General features: G+C 39.2%; 1 protein-coding gene across 2 annotated transcripts in view; it reads right to left on the reverse strand.

Annotated features, from left to right (window-relative positions):
• Positions 1 to 12,677, reverse strand: part of grin3a (glutamate receptor, ionotropic, N-methyl-D-aspartate 3A) — a 52,563-nt gene extending 39,886 nt beyond the window's left edge. Inside the window, exons 1-3 of one of the 2 annotated variants that reach the window (XM_005451419.4) lie at positions 10,082 to 12,677; positions 1,869 to 2,121; positions 1,406 to 1,793 (exon numbers count right to left, since the gene is read on the reverse strand). In XM_005451419.4, the coding sequence (XP_005451476.1) occupies positions 1,406 to 1,793; positions 1,869 to 2,121; positions 10,082 to 10,837 (1,397 nt within the window). In that variant the 5' untranslated portion in view covers positions 10,838 to 12,677. Of the gene's footprint in view, positions 1 to 1,405; positions 2,122 to 10,081 lie in introns of both variants that reach the window. The other variant, XM_013270786.3, reaches the window with a different exon arrangement.
• Between the last annotated feature and the right edge of the window lie 5,816 nt (positions 12,678 to 18,493).

Raw genomic sequence — 18,493 nt, forward strand, 5'->3', positions numbered from 1 at the left:
ATTTGTCATTGAATCCCATAATACGTATAGACCAATATCCAATCCCACGCAAAGATGACACTTGTGATTCTTTAGCACAGTGAGAGTTTTTTAGAGATTACCTTGCTTGGGCCCTATCTATATCTATAAAGGAAAATATGACAACCATCATACTCACAAGAGTCTATATGAATACAGTAAGTTGATCTTTGGCATCGCCACTGCTCCAGTAATTTGGCAAACTGCCCTGGGCCAGCAGCTGCAAGCTATATCAGTCGCTCAGTCATACTGAGAGAGCATAATCATTACTGGTCCAGATGATACCGTGCATTTTGCAAGCATAGTTGCTGTTCTGACGAGATTAGTGGAGCACTAGCTGTCAATCATGGACTCCATAAGAACTCAGCCATCCTGAATGACTGAGTTTAGTTAACTGGATTATCACAAAGGTTCTAGCAACCCCTCAAGCGTGTTATATTCACTGAATGTGGTGCTGCAGTGGTAACCCAAATGGAAGCAGATCAGTGTATGTGCATATTTTGTCTTCTGTGTCACATTTAATATGTCTGGCTGGTACTGGGTAACTTTTAATTTTTGCCAGTGAATTCATTTTTTGCATGCTCGAAAAAGGCAAGAGACAATATTTTTTGTTTACTAGTACTATGGTCAGAATACCTTTGTATGTTGGTAAGATAGTAAAGTGGTACCTGCGTGATTTTACTTGAACATTGAACTGACACACATCATTTTTTTCTGTTATTGCAAGGGAAGAAACAGAGACAAAAAAGCCATCTATACCAAAATCTGTCACGTAAGTTAAGCTGCTGAAATAATCATTTTGTGGGGCATAATTATCACAACATTTCTAGGTTTGTCTGGTTTGCAAACTGCATGTATACAGTAAGCCTTACACTGACCCACTATGCTGGTGGCAATCTCTTTCCCACTATCCTCTAACCATTTTCAAAATTTCCTTTATTACAGAACACAACATGTGTCCTCACAGCCTACACACTGAAAGTGGCAAGTTCTGATCCAGATTTGGATGCAGTACGGCAGGCCTGCTAGGTTCTTTCAAATGGCTATAAGACCTACAAAGACCTGATCTTACACAGCCAGACATTTCTCCACAGAGCTGTCATTATGATGAATGCTTGCTTCTCCATGTGCAAATCTTCCAACAAAACGTGCTCTCACCCACTTTTTAGAAGACTCACCCTCACCATCATTTTATAAACGTTGCACAACCAAAAATGCTTGTGATTGGCCTAAGCAAATATAAAAAAACAAAACAAAACGGAGTGTTCTTCCCCCCTATACAGTAGCAGAATAATAATTGCACCCTATGGAAGTGAGTCGTGCTTATAGAATGCATTATTAGAGTTTGAGGACATTGCATGAAACTTTGTATCTGTATATTCCCTACCTTGCCAAGTATTCCCCCGAGCTTCCATTGCTCTGTTGTTTATCCATACAATTGGTAGTCCCTGGTATGAGTGCCAAGGCAGGATTATCCTGGGCAGCACTGCCCACGGCACGTGCCACGAGTTCTAATGAGTCATGGACGTAGTGATCCAGAGAAGGGGATCCCATGACCCCATGGGCCAGTAACCCCATGGGTAACCCTTCTGTTCTCAGCTCAGCCACATTCTGGCTGTCCCCCAAGACCCAGTGAAACTCTGGACGCGTCATCCGCGTGACCAGCGTCCACAAACGTCGCACCTCGCGAATGTCGCACCCAAATGTCACCAATCCTGTTGTGGATGAGTGTTCTCTAAGGGCCTCCAGCTGTCGCAGGAGAGTTTGCTGCTGGTCTGATTTAGAAGAAGTGGATGAAGAAGAAGAAGAAGAAGAGGCAGCAGAGGAAAAATAGGGTAAGGTTGCAATACCTGATGCCACCGCTGAGGTTGATAGTGCAGATGAAGATACTGAAGAGGTTAAGGCAATAGTTGTCAGGTTGACAAGAGTGCCCAGGTGAAAGCGGGTGTTGTTCTTGATGAGGAAAAGGAAGTCACTAATATTCCATTCCTGGCAGAGCAGAATGCTGATGTCCCACCAGCCATTCATCATCAGCAGGGTGTAGAGCAGCTGGGATTGTGGAGCCTCCACAGTTCGCATCGCCATTTGGAAATGTAGAGGATTCTGTGAAAAGTTGGTAAAAGGAGGACAGGTGTAATGGGAGTTGAATTGGCAAATGGAGTGGAAGATAAAAAAAAAAAAGTTGTAAGGGTAAAAGTTGAAGTAACACAAAAAAAACAGGAAAAATGTGATTTTGAAAAGTGGAGGAGTGCATTTAAAAAGGAACGAGGGGAATAGGTGTGACAGGAGGAGAAGATTTAAGGGATTAAAATAAATGGATGAGAAAATGGCAAAGGCAGTGGAATTAAATAATATGAGATAGAGAGGAGGGACAGTTAAACATAAACGGAAGGAAATAAAAGAGGGAATAAAAATGTTGTGATCGGAGGACAAAGTGTCGATGGGAATCAGTTGGATTTTATACGTGTCAGATAGATAGCAAGAGAGATACAGCATCAGATGATTGGTTTTGGAATTGATGATATTGTGAGAAAAAGGAACATGAGGATAGTGGAGAAATGATGTTGGTGAAAAAGAAAGGAATAGGATGGGCATAAGGAAGTGAAATAAAACAGAAGAGCAGAAGAAGAAACAGGAGAAAGAGAAAGGTTCATAAATCCAAATGTAGTTACTTTTCGTCTTCAGTTAACATAGTTTGCTGGGTATAATGGAGGTCAACCTCCACTTACCTGTTTCCGCAAATATAACTAATCACATTTTCTTAATGTGTAGTCACTTGTGTATCAAGAACTAAAACTTTAAGAACTGCAGTTCATTTCAAAAGAGCCTTTCACCTACTCAGCACCACAACATTTAATTTAATTTACACCTCTGTTGAATTAATGTGATTCATAATTTCAGCAGTTGATTAATGACCTAGACAGATCAATGAGTAAATGGTGGCTGATTACCACTAGGACCTCATCTGATACAATAAAATTTTGCAGTCTCATAGTGTTGTTGCTGTGAGCAAAACCTTTCACCAATTTTAGCATCTTTCTAGAAAGACAGTAAAATGAGAAGCATGAAATAGATTTATTCCAAAATGTACGGCCTAACTGGCTTGAAGTTTTAAATCTGCTGTACCACCTGCAGAGGTAAAAACAATATAGCACTTTATGCAAGTAATGCAGCATTGCATGTATTACACCATTGGTGACACATTTTGCATTACTCTTCTTCTAATCGACATTTTTCATTCTAAATAGTACATTTAAGATTCATTTTGCTGCCTTTTAGGTCAGAGCTGGTTTAACTGTCTTCATACACTTGACATGTTTGAATTTGGTTCCTTTGTTCTGTTATTCTGTAATCAGCTAACAAATCCTTGCGCGCTACAAACAAAACTGATTTCAAAGCTGATTTTTTGGAACTTTGCCCCTAATAAACAGCCCCCTGTTATTTACATCGACTTGCCACTTTATTATGTACCCCTGTTCAACTGCTCATTAAACACAGATATCTAATCAGCCAGTCATGTGGCAGCAACTCAATGCATTTAGGCCTGTAGACATGGTAAAGTCAACGTGCTGAAGTTCAAAACAAGCATCAGAATAAGGAAAAAATGTGATTTAAGTGACTTTGACTGTGGGATAGTTTTTGGTGCCAGACAGCCTGGTCTGATCGTTTTAGAATCTACTGAAATTTCCCCTCTCAATCATCACTAGGGTTTACAGAGAATGACCCAAAAAAGAGAAACTATTCAATAAGTGGAAGTTCTTAAAATAAAAATGCCATATTTCTGATGAGAATGGCCATGCTCCTTAGAGCTGCAAAAGGAAAGAAACTGTAACTCCAATAACTATGCATTACAACCATGGTATGCTGAATATCATCTCTCCATGCAAACATTTTGCACCTTGAAGATGACAGGCTATATCAGCAGAATACCACACCTGGTACACCTGCTGTCAGCTAAGAACAGGAAGCTGAGGCTAAGATTAACACAGGCTCGCTGGTCTGATGAGTTTCAAAAACTGGTGTAAACAACAGGAAAAACATGGATCCATCCTGCCTTCTACCAACACTTAGTGGTAGTTATGGTGTAATGGAGTGGAGAATATTTTCTTGGCACAACAATGATCCAGTTTGAGCAAAGCACCTTTGGGATGTGGTGGAACAGGAGATTCACATCATAGATTTGATGCCCACAAATGTGCAGCACCTGTGTGATACCATCATACCAATTTTGACCAAAACCTGAGAGGAATTTTTTAGATATGAAAAATTAAGGTACTTCCAAAGACAGAAAGGCTTGGACTTAGCACTAGCATGGTGTATCCAATGAAGTGTCCAGTGAGTTTCAGTTGCCACTATTCCAGTACATTAAAACCATGGTTGCTCTTTAAAAAATTTCAAACTTTATGAGTTCACGTTAGTTTGTGACCACCTATGAAACAGCAATGTCGGTCTTTATATTGAATCCAGTCTTCACTGCCCATCTCTTTGATTTGAGATATCATGCCAAATCAAGTGAAATGCCTACAACTCTTGAACTTTAAGTTTTATCAGTAGTCTGGTTAGTCTTTACACCCGTGCCAAATTTAAGCTTTGCCAAAGTACAATAACAAATATTGCTTGATGCAAATTTCTGCTACTCGAATTCACTAAAGGCTAAAGAACACAGTCCCATTCTTAACAGTTAACTCTTTAATGCTGTAATACATGCACTTTCCAATCCAATCCAACCCACTTTTAACACAGCACCACCTTGAGGTCGCTTACAGGACTACTATTATGTAAAACTTCCGTCTGTGCTTTTAGCTGACTCCTGAAAGCAAGTCGCAGCTTACAGCAGTAACACGGCAATTTCACCAGAAACTGCAAATTTCCAGTTTATATTTCTCATTCTAGTTTCAGTTTTATTTAATTTTATGTTCATGAAAGGACATAAAAGTCTTTTTTATTCTTACGCTGATGTATTCAAATTATGAATGAAAGATCATGTTGGTTTTAATAGCAGTTGAAATATTTTCTTCAAGAGTCTCAGAATAGATTGGAGTTAAAATAGAAACACGATAAAAGGAGAGTCAATATTGAACTCAGCAGGTGTCCAAAGACATTACTGCCAGAGAATAAATAATCAAATTCACTATTAAGGTGAATAATTTATGTTGGGTTTCAAGTTGTTCTACACTGGTTGGTTCCAAAAGACATACCTTGTTAACAAAACACTCAGCTCCATAGTGTTGAGCTATAGTCTGAAACTTTTTCATCGGCATAGTTATTTCCTGTTTGGTGGTAATGAATTTGCTAATTTGTTTGCAATAATCAGTTAAATGCAGACTACACATATAATGCACTCCACCCACAGGATTATAGTGAGGCGCAAGATCAGAGCAGATACATTTGAAAGGTGACACTCTCATCCCTGCAATACTGGAAAAAACAATAAATAGGTCAGAGGGCTGCATGAGCTGCCAGATCTGCGTCAGTATACCTCGCCATACTGTACCCAGTATACAATATGCCACTTAATCAGTCGCACACTTGTTTGCTTGCCTGAATCCACAACTCCAAACACAGAATTAAACATATTTAAGGGGCCTGAACGACTCACTTTAATTGACTTTACAACTTTTACACAAGCTTTGCACAAAAAAGTTCATTAGATTAATCTGTTGTTTAATTTGATTTATCCCGTTAATCACTCTGTCTAATAGACATGCAAATAAGATATTTATTAATCAGCTTATTGCATATACATGGATAGATTATTGCTGGAACAAAAGCACCTACAAAAGCAATTGCAAATGTTTTATTTCAGATTTAAAAGTCCTCTATCAGGGAGGAAAATGGTAGTCCACAGGGCATCAGAGTCTCACCTGCTCTCATTCTCCAGGAGGATTGGATGGATTATTTTCAACTGCGGCACTTCTGCACTGTGATCTCCATAAATCCGTAACCCTCTCTTTGTTCTCCATGTAAATAAACAGGAAAAAAATTTGTACAGCGTGTGGCTCCTTGCTCTCCTACATAAATACAGAGATCTGCTGCTTTCAGTGTGCTATGAAATCCCGGCTCTGTTGTCACTGTGCTCTCTTTTTTTAATCCCTCCTTGCTTCAAAAAATGATTTTCCCCTGTGATTTCCACATCTAAAACACATTAGCTGCGACTTGTTGTGCTAAGAAACTTGCAGAGGTTGCTGTATGGTAAAAAAGTGCATGGACTGACAGACTCATGAGCCAGTGGACAAATCCAGTAAAATGGTAATGACTTAGTTATTGTTCTTAATACAATTAATCATCTAATCAAAGAAAAATCAATAACCATCTACCATTTGTTATTGTAATACAGTTGTTAGTTAACCAATTTAGTTAAACTAATGCATTGCAGAACAACTGAATTGTTATGGAAGACCTATTACGCTCAGTACCAGTTTCATATTTGTTATTTTTGTACTCCACTAGAAAAGCTGTGGAGGATCCACAGTTCAAAATAATCCTTATCTATCTGCACCCTCAGTTCATCCTCTGTCTCCTTTCAAGGCCAGCCTCCCCTTGAAGCCAAGTCTCTTCTGATTGGATGACCCTCGCAAACAGGTTTGAACACTACGTGGGAGATACTGCACTGATCACAGCTAGAGCTGTGTGGCTGAGATGATCGCATTAATGATATCCACTCTCTTGACATCATAATGGAAACTAAGGATTAAGAGCAGTCTAAAACTCAAACCTTTGGCTCCAAAGGCATTCTCCCACATATATTAAACTTAGTATTTAACATGGGCCTATTATACTTTTTTATACCACATATACTATTACAATGCTGGATGTTTTAAAGATTGCAAATCGACTGCTCAAACTGAATGACCAGTTGTATGACACTATGTGGAAAGGCTGCTCAGTACAGACAGAATTTATTGCATGTTTTCTGTAGGTCTGATTACATTGGAGCAGTATACCTAATAAAGCATTTATATGGTATATATTGCACATACATCATGATAATGGTGCATACCCTATGATAGCAAAGTTGATTTTTCGCATACAGTTAGTGCTGACACATAACTGGAATAAGTAGCAATGGATATTTGCATATATCCTATAAGTTGTCAGTGACGATGCTCTGTCTTTCTGTATATATGTGTGTATGTAGCTATCTTTCCACAGTCTCTGGGTCAGGATGGGATATATTTCCACTTTAAAACTAAGTCCCCCTATCAGAGATGACTGGTCTTTCCCAGAGAGCTTCCTTTTGCCAAGAGTTCCTCAGTTCTTTGGCTTTTATATGCTAAATTCCGTTCCCTTTCCTGCTATCAAAACCACTCACCACAACTCCCAGCCCAGTTCCTTTACTCTGAGGTCACTTTATCCTTTGCTCCATAATCTCCATATTCTCATGCAGCTTCATCATTCTGACACTTACATAACATACTGTGGGCAGATCACGTTATCAAAAGGGTTTTTCTTTTTTGATGATTCATTGTATTACACAAATGTTCAGCTGTGAACCTTGTCTTTAAACTTTGACTTTAAACTTTGCCAGGATAAAAAAAAACTCAAGGTCAAACAAAGTGAGGAAATAAACACTAATGAGATCATCTCAAGACATCCAAAAAGTTTTCGCACTTTTCACACACAAAAAAAATGTTTTGGAGAAATTGCTGTCAGCCTGCAGTTGGGATTTGCCAGTGAAACTAGATTGAGTCAGAAGGGAGTTAAGCCATTTCTCTAAAAGTCTCACACAAGCACTGCACACACTATTTCCTAGTCAGGTTTTTTTTTTGCACATGTTCATCCTTCCATTCAACAGTCTTCCCATCTACTCCTCCATCAATCAATCATCCTTAACTTTTGGTTTGTCAGCTGTATCCATTACTGTTATTTCACTTCTAGGAATCAGTTTTGACTTTAAACACCTGCTGACTCCTTACAGAGAAACCCTTCCTTGTGCACAGAGCAGGAAATTAGATATTATCCTAGAAACACACACACATTCTTACTCACACACATACACCAACACATAAACAGACACAAACTGACAAAGCCACACACACACAAGTTACTATACCCTAGTAGGTGGCAAGTATCCCAGAACCCTTCAGTCCAGCTAATGGGTTTGGATGTGTGCATGAAAAAAACACATTCTTTGGCCCTCCTTTGGATGTTTGTGTGTAGAATATTAAGAATACAGAAACACACGCAGATTGTTGGCTTTCACTCACCGATGTGCAATATCTCTTCTTTGTAGCATCACCCAATTAAAGAGGTTTACAGTGTATTACACCAAATCATTTTTGGGAATGTGCGTGTGCCTATTCCTTCTTGTGCTCGATAGCACAAATAAATATGGGGGCAAACTCACAACAGGTGTTTTCTCCACAGAATTATTACTGATGCCCCTCCACGCTAATGAATATAGTGTTTACATTACTAACTAGTTTCCCCTTTGCTCTCATATTAGCTGCAAACTCCACCAGCAAGCTTCGCACTGGTGTGTTGTGCAAGAGATGATTTTTCAACCATCTCTAAATTAAGAACTGCTGCTGCTTTTGCCTTAACTGTTAAAAATTGACATAAATCAGAAAAAAACCCCATATCATTTTATACTGGTTTCAGGGTATTGTTTTATTTTCCAAAAGCCCTGACAAGAATCTATATCGTGTTTATATATATATATATATATATGTAAGTCTGAGTAAATAAAGAGATACAATTACAAAATAATCTATGTTTGTGCCAAAAGAAATGTTTACTTGTACTGAAGGATTAAAGTGCCTTGTTATTTATAATAATAATAAGGAGTGTATATTGGTATATGGAAAAAAAATCAGAACATCACTGCAAACTTTAGTATATATAGTGATGTAATGGTTTCCTGCCAAGTCTGGACTCCATATGGTATACACAAGGAACTGCACTCAAGGTATTTCCAGTGGTATCATGTTAAAAAAAAAAAAAGTGAAGGAAAGTTTTAGCCTCATTGTAAAACCACCAAAATACACTCAAAATCTCCTCCATGGTTTATTATGTGGATTCACCTCTTGAACTGGTCCAATGAGAGAAGTGTTATGCAGCTTAAAACGGTTCTGCATGAATGAGTTTTTCTTGTATGCTACAGTTTTCTGACACTAATTTCATTATTAGATATGGGCCTGCTAAATATTAGTAGTTGGGTGGCTAAAGGGCCAACCTTTTACTTCTTTGTTAAAAGGAAAGGTGTTAGGTCATAAAAGTACATGCCAACACAGTGATTTAACTAAAGAGTGTTGTCTGCCTTCATCTCCGTTGTCCAGCAAATGAGATGTCAAAATATAGCACCACACTGACTTATGACTAAGAGTTTTGACTGCACTATACTGCCGTAACCTCCTTCACCACAGTGCTGAACGTCTGTTTATGTAGATTCAGAATATCAACAAAGTATTTGTTTATGTATCTATACCGCAGGGCATGTGCTGCTAGGTGCACACTGTTGTTGACTGCACACTGTCAATCAAAACACTTTTAAACATTTTATTCTGCAAAAGAGAAGCACTGTTCTGTTTTCTGCTGAAACACCCTCTAAATTCAGTAGATTTCAGCACCATGGACAGAGGGGCTTTTCCCCATGCACCTTTTGTCTCTGACTGTTTAATGTAACTTTTTTTCAGAGTTTCAGAGTTATGAAAGCCAGCTTGTGCCATTTCTTCACCTTAAATTGTGCCATTTAAGGTTGATTGACTGGGTAAACGCTGAACAAGAACAGGAAGATCTGTGCTCTTATTGAAAGGACATCAACAATCAGCCACTGAAGGAGGCGTTTCTAGCTCCTGTCCCTAGCTTAAATGATGGCCACTGATGGCTCGCGGTGCACTGTAGTCTGTATCCACACGTATTTAAATTAGTTAAATAAATTACATGCATTCGGTGCATGGTGTACACGCACTTTAAAGAGGTTGTCAGACTGCGATGTAAAGTTTCTTGCGTTGTATTACTATAACACGTCACACCAGTGCAGACACAGCCCATTGCAGTTGTATGCCGAAGTGAAGCAATCAACAGTTAACAGTTCAAATTTAGCAAGGAAATAACTTTTTACCTTACTGTGGCGCGAGAACTCCCTCTGCACAACGCTGACTACAGGTACCTGAAGCGCGAGTGAGACGAATTCCAACTTGACGAACTCGTCCCTGTTCCGTGGAAAGGCGATCATGGCAGAAACCCCCTGCACAACCACAGTGTGACATACACTCTCCACGAAGGACAGCGGGTCCTCGTTTTCGGGGTTGCCCGTAGAGGAAAAGGAGAACGCGGGCAGTTCTCCGAGTGTGGATCCAACAGCCATGACGATCTCCAAGGATAAATTGTAGGGTAGCAACCCAGCCCGGTTCAGAGCCTCGACGGCGAGCAGAACCGAGTCTCGGGGTGCGAACACGCGATTTTCCGTCGAGGTGTTCTCCTCCCGTTGGCGTGCCTGGCTTTTACTCCTGTTTGCGCCCCGCTGACTGTTAACGGACGCTCTAGTCCTAAGGCTTCCATACCCAGGCGCACTGGCACTTGTTTTAAACGGTCTTTCCAACTCCAACTGCTGCTCTTCTGTCAACTCTCTTTCGTTGCCCCAGTCCTCAGAGCCGCTGACAGCCCTAGCAGAGAGCAAGCGAGGCTGAACGTGCAGAGCCCCTATCCGAACCGTGTGGCCGATTCGTTTGAGCACTTGGCACGGTTGCGGGTGCGAGTGAGCGCAAATAGGGAGAAAGATGAGAGCGCACAACACTAAACATATTAGTGGCAAGACCCTGGTGCCTGGTCGCGCTGCCGGGCCACTCATCATCACCATCCCCACCGACTTCATCATCCCCGCTCCACAGCTCCACCGGATGCCCGGTCCAACCACACAGCGGCTGAACACCGGGACCGCTCCGTTGGTCTGCGTCTTGGCCCCCTGCCTGTGGCCCTGGTGTGCCGCACAGACCAGCTGTAGCCCCCGCAACAGGACCGGTTCCAGCTCGTGGTAAAGTTGTGCGTTTTCTCTCGGACACAGACAACAGGCTGCTGAGGCGCGAGATTAGGCACGAGCCGCGCACAAGCAAAAAATGATCCCCAAAAGTGCTGTTTTTCATCTCAAAAGATTTTCATCATTCAAGCCTCGGATTACTAAACATGTCGTGGAAACAAACGGCAACATTTCCACATATTCCACAGGCAGAAAAGAAAATGCAGTAGAGTGTGTTGGCAAGCCCTGCCTAGGTCGAAAAAGGTTAATGCGCATCAAACACATTCCAAAGCAGTGAAATCCACCTCTGGAAAAGTCTGATAGCTTAATGGCCTCAAAGGAAAATCATCCCATTATCATCCACAAGGCAGGGGCCAAGGCAGCTGTTTTTTTTTTTTAAACGTTTCCCCCTTCTTAAAAAAACACCCAGAAAAACAAAAAACACCCAAGTAGAAGCTTTCCAGAGCGCACGCGCTGCTTGGCTCGAGTCAGCCTCTGTGCTGGTGAGACCACTGGCACCAGAGCGTGGTCTTTCTGCGCACATTCCAAGGAGATTTAACCCCATGTTTACTTTACAACCCAGCCACCCCTCACTTTTCACAGTGTCAGTGCGAAAGAAATGCGGAAATGGTCATGGGCATGGTACTTGTGTCATTTATTCATAATCCCGACATGTCAAAAAAAAAAAAGAAAGAAAAAAAAGACATAGAGCTCATTGATTATGTGTCACGTGGGAAGATTTGTGAGATTTTACTGGACACAAAACCAGACAGCTACCTGTTTTATGTATGAGGACACCCGATCATACATTGTTTAACGGATGTGTTTCTTTGGTAACTCACATGTCAGAGGTCACCGGGGACCCAATCAGCAGGCCGAGTTTAAACAGGATCCAGATTAACGATTGGTTAATGGTCTGATGGTCTGATCTAGATTAATGATTGGCTAATGATCACTTTTGAAATAGGAGGCACGCCCACTGAGATAGTGGAAGATAGATGACCCTGATCGATCCAATATGGGCTGACCTTACAGGAAAGAACTGAAACAGGGAGAGTCGGGGAAGAGAAATTTTGACAGGAGAGGAGCGGGAGGTGGTGACTAATGGTAGGTAGGAGGAGAGAGAAGCAGAGGTTATGGTGAGGGGGGAAAAAAGCTTAGGAGGGAATCGTGGATAAGAGATGAAAAGTAAGGAGAGGAGAATGGTAAGTGGGGAAGAAGAGCAGAGGAGTGAGAGAGGAGGAGAACAGGTAAATGAAAATAGAATGTGAGGTGATATAAGATGGTGCTTCAGCTGCTGCCTCTTTAAAGAATCAAGGCTATTGAAGAAGATGAAAAAACAGATGGAGGGAAAACAGAAAGAAAATTACATCAAGAGACATATTCAAGGTGAGAATTAAGCCTGTCTTGCACTGTGCTTGCACTGTGTGTTGAAGTGGGATACCAGGCCACCATATGCTGCATAGCTCTTTTCAAAAGGGCTTCACAGTTTTCATTCTTATTCCAGGTCTTGATGAAAAAATAGTTCAATCACATAAATATTGAAGATTACCTCCACATGCCATTTAAATTTGGCTTAGTGGTGGAAATTCCCACTTTTATATAAATACTGAAAATATGTTTTCAGCACTTTCATATTGTAGCCTGGTATCCTCACCTGACTCGAGGAAATCCCTCATTTTTAGAGACAGTATGATCATTCTGTTTGGAAGGAATATTTCCAAAATATTAAACAACTGCCACACATCAAAAGACTATTGTGTGGTCAGGGTTGGCTTGGTCATATGCAAACAACAACACACTTTTCTTTATTAGTCTCCAGAGGCCCACACTTTCACAGTGAACTATTACTTTTAATTCTATTTTTTAAAATCTCATACTTTTATTAATCCAATCTGTTAGAAAGATAATAGGAAATGTGGTCAAGTCACAGACAGGATAGAAATGACAACTTTTATTTAAAATAACCATTTTGTAGCCCAAACTTTGCTTTCATCCAAGAATGGTCCATTTGCGGTATCCACTGCCTTTTATACATTTACACCGTAGCTGTCAATTTGATGAGATAATGTGGATGCATGCTTCCTGAAGACCCTCCCACAGTGTTAATTGTTTTAATGGGCACTTATATACCCTTTAATCAAACTGTTCCCACAACAACTTAAATACCCTGAGGTCTGATTTCTGTGCCACTGTACACAGGAAACCAGATGACAAATTCTTGGCTAAATAAGTCTTGCATAGTTTCGAGCTGTACTTTAGATCATTGTTATAGGAGGAAATTTGCTTCAGTAATGCAACAGCCACAGGGTGTGGATTCACATTTTGAAATGGAATAGTAGCTTTCCTCAAGATCATGCTTTATTATAATGCTTTTCTGTATTATGCTGTTTTTGTGTGATTAAGATATTTTCCTTCAACTGTATTTTTAACATGTTTGTAAAGCACTTTGTAATAGATTACTGTTTTGAAAAGCGCTATATAAGAAAAATTACTTACTTTACTACTGCCTACTGAAGATCAAAAATGAAAGTGTTACATTACAATATATGTTGCACTCAATTAGTCATATTGATCATGACTTTTATTATTATACTATCATTTATATTAAAGTTACCTGACACCAGACCAAAATGTAACCTAAAACACGTGAAAAGGTAAAATTGCTTCCAATACACTGTTTTGACTTCGCTCTTTTGTTCCACTTTGGATTTCTTTATCTTACATCCGATTTCTGTCTTTTTATTTGTACCTGCCAGCCACCTTTCTGTCTTTCTGCTTGCAAACACATCTGATTTCATATGCCTCTCCTCTCGTCTAGTTGGTACACCTTAAAGCCTGCCCTCTCTTTTGTCCCTGTCTGAATATCCGTCTGACCCCCTGCCTGGTTGAATATTCATCCATGTTCCTCTGTCCGCTTTGCTTGTCTGCTTTTGTGACCATTTCCTTCACCTGTCCTGCTGTTCTGCCCACCTGTCTGTCTTCTTTCTCTGTCAGCATCACTGCGCAACCGTCGGCCTGTCTATCGCTCTGCCAACCTGTCCATCTGCCTTCCTATGACAATCAGCCAAAGCAGTGCTGAAAACTTCACTGACCCCTTCACCTGCCAGCCAAATTCACCTATGGTTTATTTCTCTCTCACACACAAACAGACACTGATTACACCTCACATGGGAAGATTTGTGAGATTTTATTGGACACAAAACCTGACAGCAACCTGTTTTTTGTCTAAGGACACACACACAGCTTGCACCAGCCTCGATGCACATAGGCAAAATCCTTTCATTTATACATGTTCATTGATTTACAAGAACAATGACATCTGCATTCTCACTTTTACAAAGTAAAGAAATGACATTTAAAGAACGGAATAGCTTACAATCAAAACCATTTAGGTTTCAATGCATTCTCATCCCAGGGTGCCTATTATTGCCATTTTCAGTAGCTGCTGGCATCACAGCAGTTCCTAAATCACATTATTGTCTGCTTTAGCACCCTGCCTTAATGTCTATCTTATGTTCAGATGTCTTAAAGTTACTGAAGGGAAAAAAATACAAAAAAGTAATTTTTAAGGTGTTAGAATACTCTGTTACAAGGATGTCTGACATAGTTTATTTATTTTTTGGGGGAAAACTGGACTTCGTTACTGATACATCAAAATCTGTGTTCAAGTGAAGTGTTTTCAGCATTGTCTGTAAGGGGGCATAAAATAATAATTTGCCTTTGAGTTTAACACACAAATAGCTGCTTTACCTGGGTACAGAAGCCGGGATTCAGTTGAGACAGGATGAGCAAGTGCCTCTTTTTAATTATTTAATCCCCTCATCAGTCTGCTGTCGCAGCTCAAAACTTGCCATAACCTTTAAACTGACTTCTTGTGTATATCAAATACTCCCATTGTTCATAGGAATTAATTTTTGTCTGTCTTATTGTCTTGTTGCACACACATGCACGTACGAACACAGTCAAACAAAGCATTTGGAGTTACAAAGCTAAACTTCTGGTGTTTGCTAAATTATTCATGATATGTAGACATGCATGTATGGTACATAAACCCAGACTGTAAATATTCAGACTATTTTTCCACAGGTATCCAGTTTTTCGGGGGGGTTGTTCTCAAATATACGCAAACATCAAATTTAGATTCATCTTTCCAAACCACATTTTTTAAATATGTTTCTGTCTGTTTTCTTTTGCTCATCTTTATTGTTTCATTAAGTTTAAAAAATATGTATATGTTATTTTCTTCCTTGGTTAGTCTCAGATATGGCATTTTATCTGAAACATTGTTTAGAAAGCAGGCATCCAAGATTCAGCTCTCCACCGTTGATGTAGGGACTGGTGTTTATTATTTTACTCACTTTCACCATATTTGTAATAAAGTCCCCTGGTCTATATAGGCCAGGGGTACCAAACATAAGTCCTGGGGACTATGATCTCTGCTGCAAAGACTTCAGTTTGGAAATAATATTTGTAATATTAATATAATATTAACAATATTTGGAAGAATATTAGAAGAAGAGCTGAAGAACTGCACATATTTTGAACGTTTAACTGTATTTTCATAAGTTTTACAGCTTTTCTATTCATAAAGACCTCCCCCATTGCCATTCACACTACACCAAAGTAGACTAGTAAAAGAGTAAATGTATCTATTGTAGAATTTTTTTATTTTATTTCTTTACAGTGGGTCCACAGTAAACCAAATGTAAATTAACTGAAAACTTTATGCTTTACTGTATAAATACAGGACAGGTACCTTTTTCTGTAATTTTATACATTTATTATATCGAAAAACTGATACATACTGTTGAAATTGCAATTCTTTTTCTTATATTAAAACATCTTAAGGATTCATTATTTAGTTAAATATCATTCACACTTCAGATCAAACTGGGTTGTATGTGGCCCACAATGTAAAATGAGTTTGACATCCCTGCTTTGATGTTGCCCTGACATTTAACATAAAGAAAAAAAAAGCGTGGGCTTCACACTGTAAGGACACACCTTAGAACAACAATGCTCAGGTCTTTGCAATTTCCCTTTTGATGTTCTTTTAGACCTCAACTGCACAGGCCTTTAGGCCATTCTTTATTGTGGGATCTCTCTGCCTCTGTCCTGCATGGTTGGTGTTCAGACTGTGGGAATGCATGTTGCACTGAGACTAAGGTGACAGATTCTAATCGTCAACAGTGGTTGCCACTTGGGTCATTGTCCTGCTGAATGATAAAATGCCAGTGAGTTTGGAAGCACTTGTGGTATCTGTAGATAGTGTGCCAGTTTTACTGGCAGATGGTACACCTCCAAGCAATAAATGCTTGATTTTCCATCAATCCACAAGATTAGTTTTTTTCTAGCTCTTTTCTGTGTGCCTATTTAAAAATGTAACTGGTTTTTTTGTTGTTTTTGTTAGTCTCTCATACACCTGCGATGGTTTCTGAGAGCTTCACTTCAGTTGTATGAACACTCAGTATTTAGCAGCCAAGTCTGTTCTTTCAGTATTGATGTAAAAATAAATTAAAGTTGAGACTTGGCACTTTAATGTTGTATTCAACATTTCATTTAAAATTCAATATACTGATGGACGGAGCCTAACAACAAAATTTTTGCAATTTTTCAAATACTTATGATCTTGATATTAACTTTTTATTCAGTTTTTGCATCTTTAACCCTTCACTACTGACCACCATGCGCAGAATAAAAAGAACAAATAAATAATCATGTAATTAATCAGTTCTTCACAGCATGTCTTACATTTTGAAGCACTTCCCTGCCAAGGTCAAGCATTCACATATGAAAAATAACTCTACTTAAAGCCATATTATACTTCACTGTTATACATTTTAAAGCAACTCGCGTTAGGTATTCAAACAGCAGCACCTCAAATGAATTGCATTTTTTCCCTTCTTTCACTCACAGGAACTCAAACTCAATGACACAGTTTCCGATGGGTTTTATAAAGTCTTGATACTGCATAATACCAAAGCTTTTTAATGCCACCTCATCATTTTCCACATTTTTTCATTTTTATTTCATTCATATCTTGTTTTTCTAACTTCTTTGCATGTATATATGCAACTATACCTGGTAAATAAACTACTTTTTATTAAAAAAGACTAATTTTGAGGTGAGTATTGTAAAATAATCGGATGATGGAGTGAGTCATCTCTGGACTTTATATTTCTTTGTGTATTGTCACAATACAGAGATAATGTGAAGGAGCAAATAATGTGTCTTCAATGCTGAATCACATCTAGCAGGGGAAAAAGATCAAACATCTTTCCATACTGTTATTTTTGGCCATTGTCATGTTGTCCTGTATTTGACATGTTTAGAATGTTGTTGTCAGTTGTAGCATTTAGAGCGTACCATCGTACTTTCTTTTTATGTCTCATGTTAATATGATACACCAGCAGAGGACTCTGGCGTGGGGTGTTTAGAGGTGTTGAGGAACGTGAATATATCAGTACCTCATTCATGTCATCACCCACACGAGCTGAGTACAGTTTGTCTCTGTGCATGTTTCATTCAAACATTATCTCTTCCAGGTGTCAGAGTCCTATTGATAATGGTTTGTGTTTGTAAATTAATATGTGCACATCCTCACAAGGATTTATAACTGATTATGTTTAAGTGTACCATAAGTGCTTTATATTTGAAATGTGAGTTTAAGGTTGTTTGTTTATATTAAATATAATTTACATCCATTTCGGTATTACAAAATATTTTGTAAACTGTTGTAATTACCTTACATGCTACACTTTTGGTAGTGTGGTTGATTTGAAGACAGCTGTATACTTCTGGGTTCTGCCTGACCCCCTTTGTGCAAAAGTCATGTATAATGCTTACAGAATAATGACAGCCTCATACAATGAACAGAAACACACATAGCAAGATAGACAACAAGAAAATGTATAAGAAACAATATTGAACCACCAACAGTAGAAGAAATGCACTGAAAGCAGAGGTTAGTGAGTGGGCAGCTTTAGTTTTTTGAGAAAACATTTTTGATGCTTTCCAATCAATGTTAAACTGCAACTGGCCTTTGCTTTGAAGCTCCATTTTATCTCAGAGACAGACAGTCTCTGTCAGTTCCCCTTTGGACCATTGCCCCAGATTTCAAAACCGAGATTCGGCAGAGGAGAACAATACTTCTGTTTTCTGTTGGCTACCCCAAGGACCGCATGGTGCCCTATTGACAAAGGGTTGGGGAGGACTGTTGTGTTATTTTCTCTGCCCTGTCTTTGTTTTGATTCTGTCCCTCAAATTTTGTTTTGCCTTTATCTTTTATCTTTTCCCAGTTCTCCTATTTTTAGATCGTTTACGCACACATTTAAATACATACAGTTTAAATGAATTCTGCTCTGATTTACATTTTGCATAAGACTCAACTTTTTCAGAACTAAGGTTGCAGTAGGAAAAAGTTTGAGGGATATTAGATTAGTAGACGGTGGTTTAAAGCTTTTTGATTTGACGATGATAAGGAGCACTTAAAATTTTTCTGACTGGTGCAGAGGC

This window comes from Oreochromis niloticus, linkage group LG7 (assembly GCF_001858045.2).
Source record: "Oreochromis niloticus isolate F11D_XX linkage group LG7, O_niloticus_UMD_NMBU, whole genome shotgun sequence".
Lineage (NCBI taxonomy): Eukaryota > Metazoa > Chordata > Actinopteri > Cichliformes > Cichlidae > Oreochromis > Oreochromis niloticus.